We start from the raw sequence: 12,296 nt of genomic DNA, 5'->3' as shown, positions 1-12,296 counted from the left end.
GGAAGGACTGAGTGACTTCACTTTCACTTTTCACTTTCATGCATTGGAGAAGGAAATGGCAACCCACTCCAGTATTCTTGCCTGGAGAATTCCAGGGACAGAGGGGCCTAGTGGGCTGCTGTCTATGGGGTCGCACAGAGTCGGACACAACTGAAGCGACTTAGCAGCAGCAGTAGCAGGAAATATAATTAAACTTTATTTGTTCCTTTCACAAGAAAACACTGCAATATTCTTTTATATATTTAACTAACAGTTATGTGGTACTATTTTTTCACTGTTTAATTAGCGTAATTCATTATATCCTCATCCAGTGGTACAACCAAAAAGGGCCAAACATTAGATCTCTGTAGATTCAGATTCAATTCCGTACTCTACCATTCATAAGCTCTTTGACTATGGACAAACTAGATTTCCTCTGATACTCTTTTTCCACCCTTCAATCTCTGCTCCCACTTTCTTTTGGAATTCAAACTGCATTATAACTCACCATCAGGGCCTGCATTTCCAGTCCTTATCATTCACAAAATATTTTATTAAACCAAGTCTCAATACTACTTGATGAAAATGAATTAATAAAGTTCTTAAGTTACCAAGTAAGGGGAAATGTCCAAAAACTTCAAAAGAAATATTTCTATCAGAGAAACTGCAATATGGTAAAAATCACTCCTATGAACTATGTTAACAACAGAAAGGAAAATCTTGGTCAGAGTGTTAAAGTCACTTTTTAGAAAATTATGTGAATAGTCTATGTTCCAAAAGTCAGTATTTTGCAATTGAAAGAAAATTTCGGCTGGTAAAGTTTTTTTCTTACCCAGAAGAATGAAACAATGAGACTTGGTTTTTAAAAGCTAGGAAAAAGTCCACACAAGGTACAGACTTTCTCAATGGCAGGAGTCACATGAGATGTTCTGTTGTTGATCCCGAGTCTAACCCACTGAACCAGCACCTTCATGGGGCAGAGTTAACAATATCTTGACTGATGAGAAATGTAGCAAGACCAGGCATCTAGAAGTCTTGTTTCTAATGCTCATTCTAACAAGAAGCTGTGTGAACTTGGCATTTCTTCCCTGGTGGCTCAGACAGTAAAGAATCTGCCTGCAGTGCAGGAGACCTGGGTTTTATCCCTGGGTTGGGAAGATTCCCTGGAGAAAGAAATGGCAACCTGCTCCAATATTCTTGCCTGGAGAATGCCCTGGGCAGAGGAGCCTCGCAGGCTGCAGTCCATAGCGTCACAAAGAGTCGGACATGGCTGAAGTGACTTAGCACAGCACATCCTTATGCTCTCAGACTTCAGTCACTTGCATCTGATTCTGTGTGATTTCACAGGAATTCAGGGCAGGAACCAGAGCACAAACAGTCCTTTTCATGAGAAAAAGAACTTGTAAAAACACAAGATACTTCTCACATAAGATGCTTTTCTATTAATGTTTCTCCTTCCCTACTGGCTGATTTCCTTTACTTATTCCTCTGGCTCACCCAAGTACCATCCTACCTAATACATATCCCATGTTGCTAATCTCAGTCTGATCTCTGATTGATCTTTTTCTTCATCACAATGTGTCTACTTCAGCACTTATTCACTGCTATATTAGTTCCTCAAATTCTTAATTCTAAATGTACATGAAAATGATAAGAATGTTTAAGCTCAGATCATTTTTCAGGCCACATCATATCTCCAAGGGGCTGCTAGCTAGAAGTTCATCATGCTAAACCTGGGTCCATGTTCATTCTTTGTTCAGAGCTGTGAGTAAAGCCCTGTGGTGCTAGAATAAAGAACCCAGCTGCCAATGCAGGAGACATAAGATACGTGTATTTGATCCCTAGGCCAGGAAGATCCCCCGGAGAGGGCATGACAACCCAGTATTTACGCCTGGAGAATCCCATGGACAGTGGAGCCTAGCAGGCCACGGTATATAGGATCACAAAGAGTCTGACATGACTAAAGCAACTTAGCACATAACTTAGTAAAGCATGAATGCATCTCCGGGTCAAGGGCATGAACTCTGGAGCTAGATACTCTGGAACATGGCCCTGGCTCCAGATTAAGCTGTGTGACCTATGCTGAGTCACAGCATAGGTCTCCTTCTCTTCTCCATCTCTTCTCAAGGTAGTTTTAAGGATCTAAGTGAGTAATAGAAGGCAAATGTTTGAGTGCCTGGCAAATAGTAAACACTAGTCAGGTGTTAGATATTGTTCATTGTCAGAGACTGATCATTTTAAATCAAATTCCTGTTATTCACTTTACATGTTGACCAAGCCACTCTCTGATAATTTTGCTTCATCATTTAGCTTCCCAAAAGGAATAAAATCTACACTAGAAAAGACCCTGATGCTGGGAAAGATTGAGGGCAGGAGGACAAGGAGGAGACAGAGGATGAGATGGTTGCAAGGCATCACTGACTCAGTGGACATGAACTTGAGCAAACTCTATGCCATAGTGGAGGACAGGGAAGTCCAGCATGCTGCAGTCCATGGGGATACAAAGAGTTGGATGTGACTTAGCAACTGAAAAACAACAACAAAGTGGCAGGAAAGACTGGACATTTAAAGAGAGTTTTCTCTCATCATTAAGCAGCACACTGCTATTCTGGTATGATATACTAGGGCTTTTTTTTTTTTTTTTTAAACTTTACAATATTGTATTAGTTTTGCCAAATATCGAAATGAATCTGCCACAGGTATACCCGCGTTCCCCATCCTGAACCCTCCACCCTCCTCCCTCCCCTCCCCTCCCTCTGGGTCGTCCCAGTGCACCAGCCCCAAGCATCCAGTATTGTGCATCGAACCTAGACTGGCGACTCGTTTCATACATGATATTATACATGTTTCAATGCTATTTTCCTATACTAGGGCTTTTATTAAGTTGATTGAAGTGAATCTGCATCTCTGAGCCTGCTCGACTACAAGTCACTATGGAGGTCCAAAGGGTATTCTGTAAGGTGGGATCTCAGTGCTTACATCACAGCACACTCCAATGCAAATCCAAACATGTGGTGTGTTAGCTGCTGCCAAGAGAGTATTCCTCCAGCAAAAGTTTGCCTTACTAATATCTTTTTTTTTTTAACCTGAAAACTTTGTATCCATGGTTTAGGACTATTTACAGTCAATCTTACTCTACCTGTACTGCATAAACAAACTCTCTCTCAGATGGAAATGTCTATTTCCATATACTACTTTTTTTGTGCTCTTTTCAAATATTTTTTACAGATTTTCAGAATCCCACAATTTCTAGCTATTCTAATTCAACTCTCTGGTCAAACATTTTATCACTAATTTCCTCTTTTCTTCATTTTATTTTTTGTTGTATTTTCTTATATTAGTAGTTTATTCCAATTTATTTCCAAATGATGACATTTTGGCTCAACATCTCTGTAACACCCCTCTCTAGAGGGGTGGAATGGGAGGGTGAGAGGGAGGTGATATATGTGTACATATGGCTGATTCATGATGTAGTACAGCAGAAACTAATGCAACATTACAAAGCAATTACATCCCAACAACAACAACAACAAAAAGAATCAGTTTCCTAAGTCCCTAAAGAGACAGTACAGAAATCACAGGCCAATTTATGGATGGACTAATTGATTTCCCACTCCATCTCCTGAAGCTTCCTTTCACCATTACCTATATACAAGAATGAGGTTTTGTTGAAACAGAATTTTTCCACTGCTCCAGTGTCAATGCCAGAACAAATGTCACATTTCTGAGTGGAGGTATACCCAAAGAGGTGTGAATGAATGGGCTTCCTACAACTATGCCATTTTATTTGATTTCCTTAAAATTTCTGAAGTATATATGCGTTTGTGTATTTATAAAGTACTTGTTGACCCACTGAAATTTATCACAGTAACATTATGACTACAGGAGGTTTTAGGCAAAAGAATAAACCCTTTTGGGAAATGATGTTCACAGCTGTTGCCAAAGCCCTAGTTGAGGTAAGCAGGAAATACACTCATTTTATCTGTGTGTGTTAGGGGAAGCACACTGACTGAAACCTCCCACCCTGGCCAGGCACCATAGTCACCATTTGCATGATTTGTTTTACAACAGAAGGTCCTAGTAAGGACACAGAACTAATAAGCCACCACCAACCGGAAGAGTTCAGGACAGGTCAAAAGGAGACACCACATATCTGACCACCTCCCAGAATCCTTCTCGCTGGCATCCATCTTGGCTGAACAAGGCGTGCACCACCAGGAAGAACTCTGAGTCAGAATGATTGGCTAAAGACAACCTGGAAACTAATCCCATCAGTGTAAAACCCAAGACTGTGAGGCACATGGCAGAGCAGTTCTCCTGGGTTCCCTTACCCTCTTGCTCTCCACCCTCTTTCCAGTAAGGAGCACCCAGGCACTCTTTCCAGTAAAATCTCTTGCTTTGTCAGCACGTGTCTCCGCGGACAATTCATTCCGAGTGTTAGACAAGAGCCCAGTTTCAGGCCCCTTCCTGCAAAACATGGATGATTGGTCTGTGGTTGTAATATCACAGAGATGCAACAAGGAAAATAAGAATAAAGAAAAGGACTGGCATTGGGGGAAATAAACTAAATTTCTTCCACACTTTATTTCCAAGACGATGCCCTGTGGGTGATTTCTTAATCTTAAAATGAAAATTTAAATATTCTGTTTTAGCAAATAGGCCACATTTGGCTACTAGATAGTCAAAATTTTAGCTTCATAGAACCCAAATTCACAGGAGGGAAATTGTGAAATGGAAAAAACTCAATGGGAAATGGAAAATGCTTAACATATATTAAGAACTATTTTGGGTACTCTTTTGCCTTGTAATTCTAAGCAAATTCCTTAGCTTCTCTGTGTTTTGTCGTGTAATTTGCTTCCACGTGTCTGTGATCATTTACATAATACAGGAAGATTACAAAAGCAAATAAGTTTTACTTTGTTCCTAATATCTCCTAGATATATATTTGAATGACTTTGAAATAATTTTTCCATTTCCATCTGGATATTTTGTTATCGCAGATTTGACTTCTTTCATAGTCTATGAATCCACTCTCCCCAAAATCCCAACAGCCTGAACTTGTATTATCCATTAACAATATAGAATCATCACACTTATCCTGAGTCTGCACCCTGAGACCTCACATTTATACTAGGGTGCTAACTTATACTGGAGAAGGCAATGGCACCCCACTCCAGTACTCTTGCCTGGAAAATCCCATGGACTAAGGAGCCTGGTAGGCTGCAGTCCATGGGGTCGCAAAGAGTCAGACACGACTGAATGACTTCACTTTCACTTTTCACTTTTCATGCGTTGGAGAAGGAAATGGCAACCCACTCCAGTGTTCTTGCCTGGAGAATCCCAGGGACGGGGGAGCCTGGTGGACTGCCGTCTATGGGGTCGCACAGAGTCGGACATGACTGAAGCAACTTAGCAGCAGCAGCTAACTTATACAGCAAAGTTCTCTGAGAGTTTATAAAGGACCCTATTTACTTAATATAAAAGAAACAAGCAAAGGGTGATTCCTATAACTAAGAGAAAGCATTTTTTACCTTGCAGATATTCACTGGGAAAATACTAAAGTCAGTTTTTACTAAAAAAAAAAAAAAAAAAATCTAAATAACAAAATTGAATCTATTCCAAAAGGAATAGATTACCAATGACTGTAAATATTATTGAGAGGCCGTTTACCTCACATTTGTCATCTCTAAACTTATTTAATCTCTATTGTTCTCAGTCATTCAGTCATGTCCAACTCTTTGTGGCTCCATGGATGGTAGCCCACCAGGCTCCTCTGCCTACCAAGCTTTTCTGTCCATGGAATTTCCCAGGCAGGAATACTGTAGTGGGCTGAAATTTCCCTCTCCATTAACCTTTGCTACAATCTTGTAAAATTAGGATTATTTACCCCTATATGATACAGATGAAAAACCCTAGACTCCAAGATATAAGTGGTAAGAGGATAAACCAGTACCAAGCACAGATATGGATGATATCATCTCCTGTATCTGCTTTGTAGCATCATTCATGCCCAGTGAAGGTGGCCAAACATTCAAAATGCTCTAGGAGGATTTCTGGTTGATGTAAGAAGTTGGATTTAGAGTATTTCTAAATAACAATGATTTCCAAATTTGACTGTCATCTAGTAACATCTAGAGACCTTTTTAATAATAGAAATGCCTAGACCCCACACTTGTTTCAACTACAAGAAATCTAATGAGTTCTTGGAAATCTGTATTTTACAAGTCTGATAGAAAATGAAGTTCTGGTAATACTGCTCTTAGTAACTTCCAGGCCCAATAACTTTGGCTGCCAAAAAATTTTTTTGAGGTGGTAATAATCGATCTGTCTATAAAACAGCTTTTTAAAAAGAAAAATATTTGCACCTGTTTAAAGTAGCCTGCTAAAGATTCCAGAGTGTTTCATTCTAATATTTTCCACTTGCTCTATTCTCTACAAAGTCTTAAATGCCTAAATCTACTCAACTATCTTGTAAATGCTTTGGCTATGAGATAAGGTCAAGGAAAAGGTACAAATGACAAAAAAAAAAATCTTCCTTCCTTTTCAAAAAGCAAATCAAAGAACACTCCTTAGTCGTAGAGAGCTAAGATATATCTAGAACAGCACACTATGATTTTACTGATGCTGACTCAACCCTCTCTGAAAAAACACTGTCATCATAAATAAAGGAGCTTCAAGAGGAAGCCATTCGTGTTGTCTCATTTTTATTTGACATCTCATGACGTTGTCTGCAGACTGTGTGATCTGAATTCATTCCACATATCCCCTGCAGTTCTAAATAAAGCCCAAAGATGGATAAAATGCAAATGCACTAAAGATCTTCTAAAGTAGACACCTTTAAACAGAAGAAAGACACTTCACATCCAGAGAGTAAAGAATGGGATCAAACTCAAAAGCCCATTGTGCCTATCCATGTTCCCTTCACGCTTTACATATTAGTTTTCCACACAGTTAAGATACACATAAGACAGCAGAACACCAAAGTATTATTCCAACATTTCTCTTAGGTTTCCTTATTCTCTTTCTCCCACCCCAAGAGTTTCCTCATTGCCCCTTTCACATCTTTGTTCCTTAAAGTATAGATGAGGGGGTTGACACTGGGAGTGACAATGGTATAGAAGAGAGTGAGGAACTTGCCCTGATCTTGGGAGTAGCTGTTGGCTGGCTGCAGGTACATGTAAATGATGGTTCCATAGAAGAGAATGACCACTGTTAGGTGAGATGAGCAGGTGTTGAAAGCCTTCTTGTGCCCTGCTGCTGACTTGATCCTCAGCACAGCAGCAGTGATCATGCCATAGGAGATGAGGATCAGAGAAAGGGGCACCAGGAGAAGAGCAACCCCCAGGACAAAGGCAAGTGCTTCCACCAGCATTGTGTCTTCACAGGACATGGCAATAAGAGCAGGCATCTCACACAGAAAGTGGTCCACCTCGCGACGCCCACATCGGGACAGATGCATCGTCTGGGGACACATAACAAAGGAGTTTAGAAAGCCACAGCACCAGGCCACAGCCACCAGTTGCAGGCAGAGATGTGAGTGCATGCCCACAGTGTAGTGCAGTGGCCGGCAGACAGCCATGTAGCGGTCGTAGGACATGACAGCTAGGAGAACACACTCAGTTGAGCCCAACACCATATAGATATAGAGTTGGGCCACACAGCCATGGTATGTGATAGTCTTCTCTGGACCCCAAAGGTTCCACAGCAGCTGGGGAACAATGCTCGTTGTAAAGCAGAGGTCCAAGAAAGATAGGTTCCCAAGAAAGAAGTACATGGGTGTGTGGAGCCTGGAGTCCACGATAGACAAGAGAATGATGGCTGTGTTGCCTACTAGAGTCAGGATGTAGAAGATCAAGATAAAAGCAAAGAGAATTATTTCCAGTTGAGGCCGGTCAGAAAAGCCCACCAAGATGAATGCCTGGTGGTAGCTGTCATTGTCCCTTCCCATAATCTTCACCAGTTGTTATGGAGACACAGAGAAAAGAATCAGATAAGATAGCAGGTGAAGACTACCTAACACTCTCCAATTTCCACTTATGGGTCTGTGAATTTTGCAAGTTCATTTGCCCTTCCATTACTTTTTTAGCATACACTTATGGATATATTTCTTACACAAAGCAGTGTGCTTGATACTGCTGAAGATTAAAGGGTGAATTGACTTGGGAGTTGTTCTCCCTGGTGAATAATATATGCAAATAATGACAAAGAAAGGAGAAAAGTGAAAGTTCTCTAAAAGAAAACTTGTTTAAAAGCTGAGTGTTTTGCAAGTTATTTCCAATTGATCAGGAAAGAACTTATAGAAGTGCGTATATTACAAGGGCTTCCCAGTTGGCGCAGTGGTAAAGAATTGGCCTGCCAATGCAGGAGACGCAAGAGACACAGGGTTGATCCCTGGGTCAGGAACGACCCTTGGAGTAGGAAGTGAAAACCACTCCAGTATTCTTACCTGGAAAATTCCATGTACAGAGGAACCTGGCAGGCTGCAGTCCATAGAGTCGCAAAGAGTCAAACAAGACTGAGCACACATACACATTGCAAGAAACTGTTGCACCTGAGAGGTCCTTGTTTTTGCCTGTTTTTCAAATACCAAGTAGGAATTTTACATGTGGCAGATTGAGCAATATGTTTCAAGGAGAGAAAGTAGTACATAGAAAGGCCCAAAGGTTAAATTCATGGATGATGTTCAGGATATCCATGAATGTATATGTCTGGCAACTTCTTAATGACATGGAATTTTATTGAGATTAAACACAATATCTTTGGCTCTAAAAGGAGGAGTTGAGATAGATTGGATTCTGCCTCAAGTCTGCAAATGTGTGGCCAAATATCTGATTTCTTTCTCTGTATCTTGGATTTTCTTTGTGCAAGAGAGGGGCTAGATCCTTTCTACATCTCCATCCAGATGTCACATGTTTTCATGATTCATGACATCAGGTATATTCCATGAACATTTTTAACTTCTCATGGTTTCTACAGTCAATACCAAGGGATTTGTTGGGGCTCTGCCTCATAGGAGAGCACTGGCATTCACCCAAGCTTGTATCAACTGTGGTAATAGAAAATGGCATCAAAGCAACACACAAGAAAGAAGCAGTAAGAACTAGAGTACAAAACCTTTTTGAAAGGTGAGTGGCTCCATGAGATTGCTGTCACCACTGTTTTGAGCCTGATAGTGAAAAAGTTATGAAATTCTCTCTAGTTGAAGCTGCAGATGGAAATTCTGTAAGTTCCCATTCAGTTCAGGCATAGGACTGAATCTAAGTTCCCATTCCCATAAAGGCACAAGAAGCTCAGCAAAATCCCATGAAGAGATTAAAGGGTGCAGGGAATGATCAGAAATAATCAGCCAAGTACCAAAGACTTTACTAGGTCAACTGAGTATTCAAAAGGGAGACTCCTACACACACACTCTGCTGGCATTTGTTTGAAAAACAACTTGCACTGTTTTTCCCACCTACCTGTCACAGCTCTCACTCAAGCTTAAGAGAATCAATAAACAGATCCTGTGAGTGACAATTAGACAATGTACACAAATTGCTTAGTTATATATATATCACTTAGGACATGTTAGGTAGGTAGAATAGGGAAAAGGAGTCCAAAATGGTGGTGGCTAAAAGACAAGGAAGGTCAAAGGAAGGTCCGAGGACCAGAGTGAAAACTTCAGGCAGAACAAACAGCACTCCTGGCTAAGCCCAATTTGCATAGGGCAGGCCCAGGTGGAGGAAAAAACATATAAAAGGAGGAGCCAAAGCGCTTTCTCTCGGACTCTCTCTACCGCGTGCATGCGCGCGCACTCTCTCTCTCTTTCTCTCTCTCTCTTTCTCCCTCCCTACGCACTCCTCCACTTTCTTCTCTTTAAGTCTTGGATTCTCCTGCTATCTTCTAAATAAAATGGAGCTGTAACACTGATTTGCCTAAGAGCTGTAACACGGTTTGTCCAAGACCCGAGAGCTGTGATGCGCCGAGGGCTTTAATGTCCATCGCTCCAAATCTTTGTTGTGACGAGACAAAGAACTGAGGAACGTACACTCGCATGACACGACATAACTCCTCAGCCAAATTCCAACATCACATTTATTTATAATTTACCTATTCTAAAGGGCAGTTTATGAATGTGTTATTCTTTCATTCCAAGATGCCCTAACGCTTAGGCCTCTGTCCCATACCGGAGACTCACCCTGTTTCACCTAACAAGCATTTCAAGTATAATGTACTTGATTTTTCATGCTTTTCTTGTTTTAACTCATCCTTAGTTCAGAATCACGAAATTGCAAGGAATAAAGCTGTTGCAAATGGAAATTGAAAAGAATTAAGCTGTTCAAACACCAGTAGTAGTTTAGTTAGCATTGTTGTTCAGTTGCTCAGTTGTGTCCTACTCTTTGCAACATCATGGACTGCAGCATGCCAGGCTCCCCTGTCCCTCACTATCTCCCAGAGTTTGCTCAAACTCATGTCCATTGAGTTGATCACACCAACCAACTATCTCATCCTCTGTTTCCCTCTTCTCCTCCTTCCCTCAATCTTTCCCAGCATCAGGGTCTTAAAACTATAAACTTGTACTAATTTTGAAAACTTTGGCCTAAAAATCTGGACAGATGCACTGGACTTGATTCTCTGACTAAGGATTATACCCAAACTTGTACCACCAACTCATAAAGGAAGACTACCTGAATGGGATTTAACAATATCAAGTAGTGGAGCTAAATTTGTCTGCTTCAGGTATAAACATATCCTAAACAATCATCACTCGTTTCACAATTACAATACATTACATGTTTTGAAGAGCTTTTACACCTACACTTGCACACCATCCTCACAACAACTCTGTAATGTGGGCAAGCCAAGCATTAGGATCTCCATTTCAGAGATGAACAATCTCAATGACAGAAGGGTCAAAAGGATAGCCAACACTTGAAATTTCGTATCATAGCAGGAACCATAAAGCCGCATGTGTGTGAAGTTGCTTCAGTAATGCTGACTCTTTGCAGCCCTATGGATTGCAACCCACCAGGCTCCTCTGTCCATGGGATTCTTCAGGCAAGAATGCTGGAGTGGGTTGCCATGCCTTCCTCCAGGAGATCTTCCTGACCCAGGGATCAAACCCGTCTCTTACATTTCCTGCATTGGCAAGGCCATTCTTTACCATTAGCTCCACCTGGTAAATCCATAATCCTACTTATTAGCATGAAGTTTCATTTGCTCTGCTTCCTCCCCTATTTCTATCTAGTTACACTTGTTTAAAGATGATCTTTTATTACTACTCCCCCATGAATCTGCACATACAGACCTAACTACTATATTCTGAATACTTGCTGGGGTGAAATTTGTGATCATTCTCAACATTACCAGAGAAGGTTTGCAATGCTTGATTTGTCACTGTGACAAAATAGAACAGCAGCAGAGGTTTTCTGCTCAAATTGGCTATTATTTCAAGAGGAGATTAAAAAGGATAATTTAATATGTGTAAATCTAAGGTGACAGGATGCCCTTGGATTGTCCCAGCTATGAAGAGGAAGCAAGTAGAATGTAATTTATCCTAATCTACCTGTCTTGGATCCAGTTCGTTAAAATGTGATGCATTCTGTTGTTTTCTAATTGGATGCAGTTGCTGTGTTCCAAGATGAAATTAAAGTGTGAGTTGGCTTTGAGAACTTTCTTATTCTGTCACCCTAACAGATAAAAACCCTACTAGAACCATCACAAAGATAATCATAAATCCTTCAAATGATCAAAGGTACAGAAAAAGATTCATTGCTACAGCAAAGCACATATCAAAATCTTCACTGTTGTTCCTCCCAGAAAGTAGAAGACCTAACAGTCTGTTAGCCCTCCTTACTTTGATTCCAGAGAGTTTTCTCAGGGATAAGGCAGCTAATTCTGGTCCCTTTTAGTTTCTGGATCTTCTGAAGGAAGGAAACTCCAACAAAAACTGATGGGGGATTGAGGACAAAAATAATTTATGCCCCATTAATGCCTTAAAATGAAACTTTAAGTATCACAGCTTGAAAAAGAAATAGTTAACTGTGGGCAAAAGTTATCAGGAATGGCCACAGATAGCATCTCTTCTTAGCTAAATGGATGAGGTGGCGTGGTGCCACATTTCAAATCTGTATGTTTTATCTTACTCCTATATAAACAGGCACCCTAGGATTAAGGAGATAGTAGATGTTCCCCAGGGATGAAGGGAAGCATGCATCACTAAGAGCTTTAATACATATGATGATATTTCACTTGTGCATAATAAGGGGATGGGAGGACAACTTCAATATCATGTCACCTTGGGGATTTGAAATAATCTAGGGGCCTGAAGATAGATA

The 12,296-nt window shown here is 40.6% G+C and overlaps 1 protein-coding gene across 1 annotated transcript; it reads right to left on the bottom strand.

Annotated features, from left to right (window-relative positions):
- Positions 1-6,982: 6,982 nt before the first annotated feature.
- Positions 6,983-7,927, bottom strand: LOC109561010 (putative olfactory receptor 2W6). Its single transcript, XM_019963440.2, has one exon. The coding sequence runs from the start codon at positions 7,925-7,927 to the stop codon at positions 6,983-6,985; it is 945 nt and encodes a 314-aa protein (XP_019818999.2).
- Between the last annotated feature and the right edge of the window lie 4,369 nt (positions 7,928-12,296).

The sequence above is a fragment of the Bos indicus genome, chromosome 7, assembly GCF_029378745.1.
Source record: "Bos indicus isolate NIAB-ARS_2022 breed Sahiwal x Tharparkar chromosome 7, NIAB-ARS_B.indTharparkar_mat_pri_1.0, whole genome shotgun sequence".
Lineage (NCBI taxonomy): Eukaryota > Metazoa > Chordata > Mammalia > Artiodactyla > Bovidae > Bos > Bos indicus.
The sequence above is the reverse complement of the archived record's forward strand: the minus strand, read 5'-3'. Positions and strand labels throughout refer to the sequence as shown.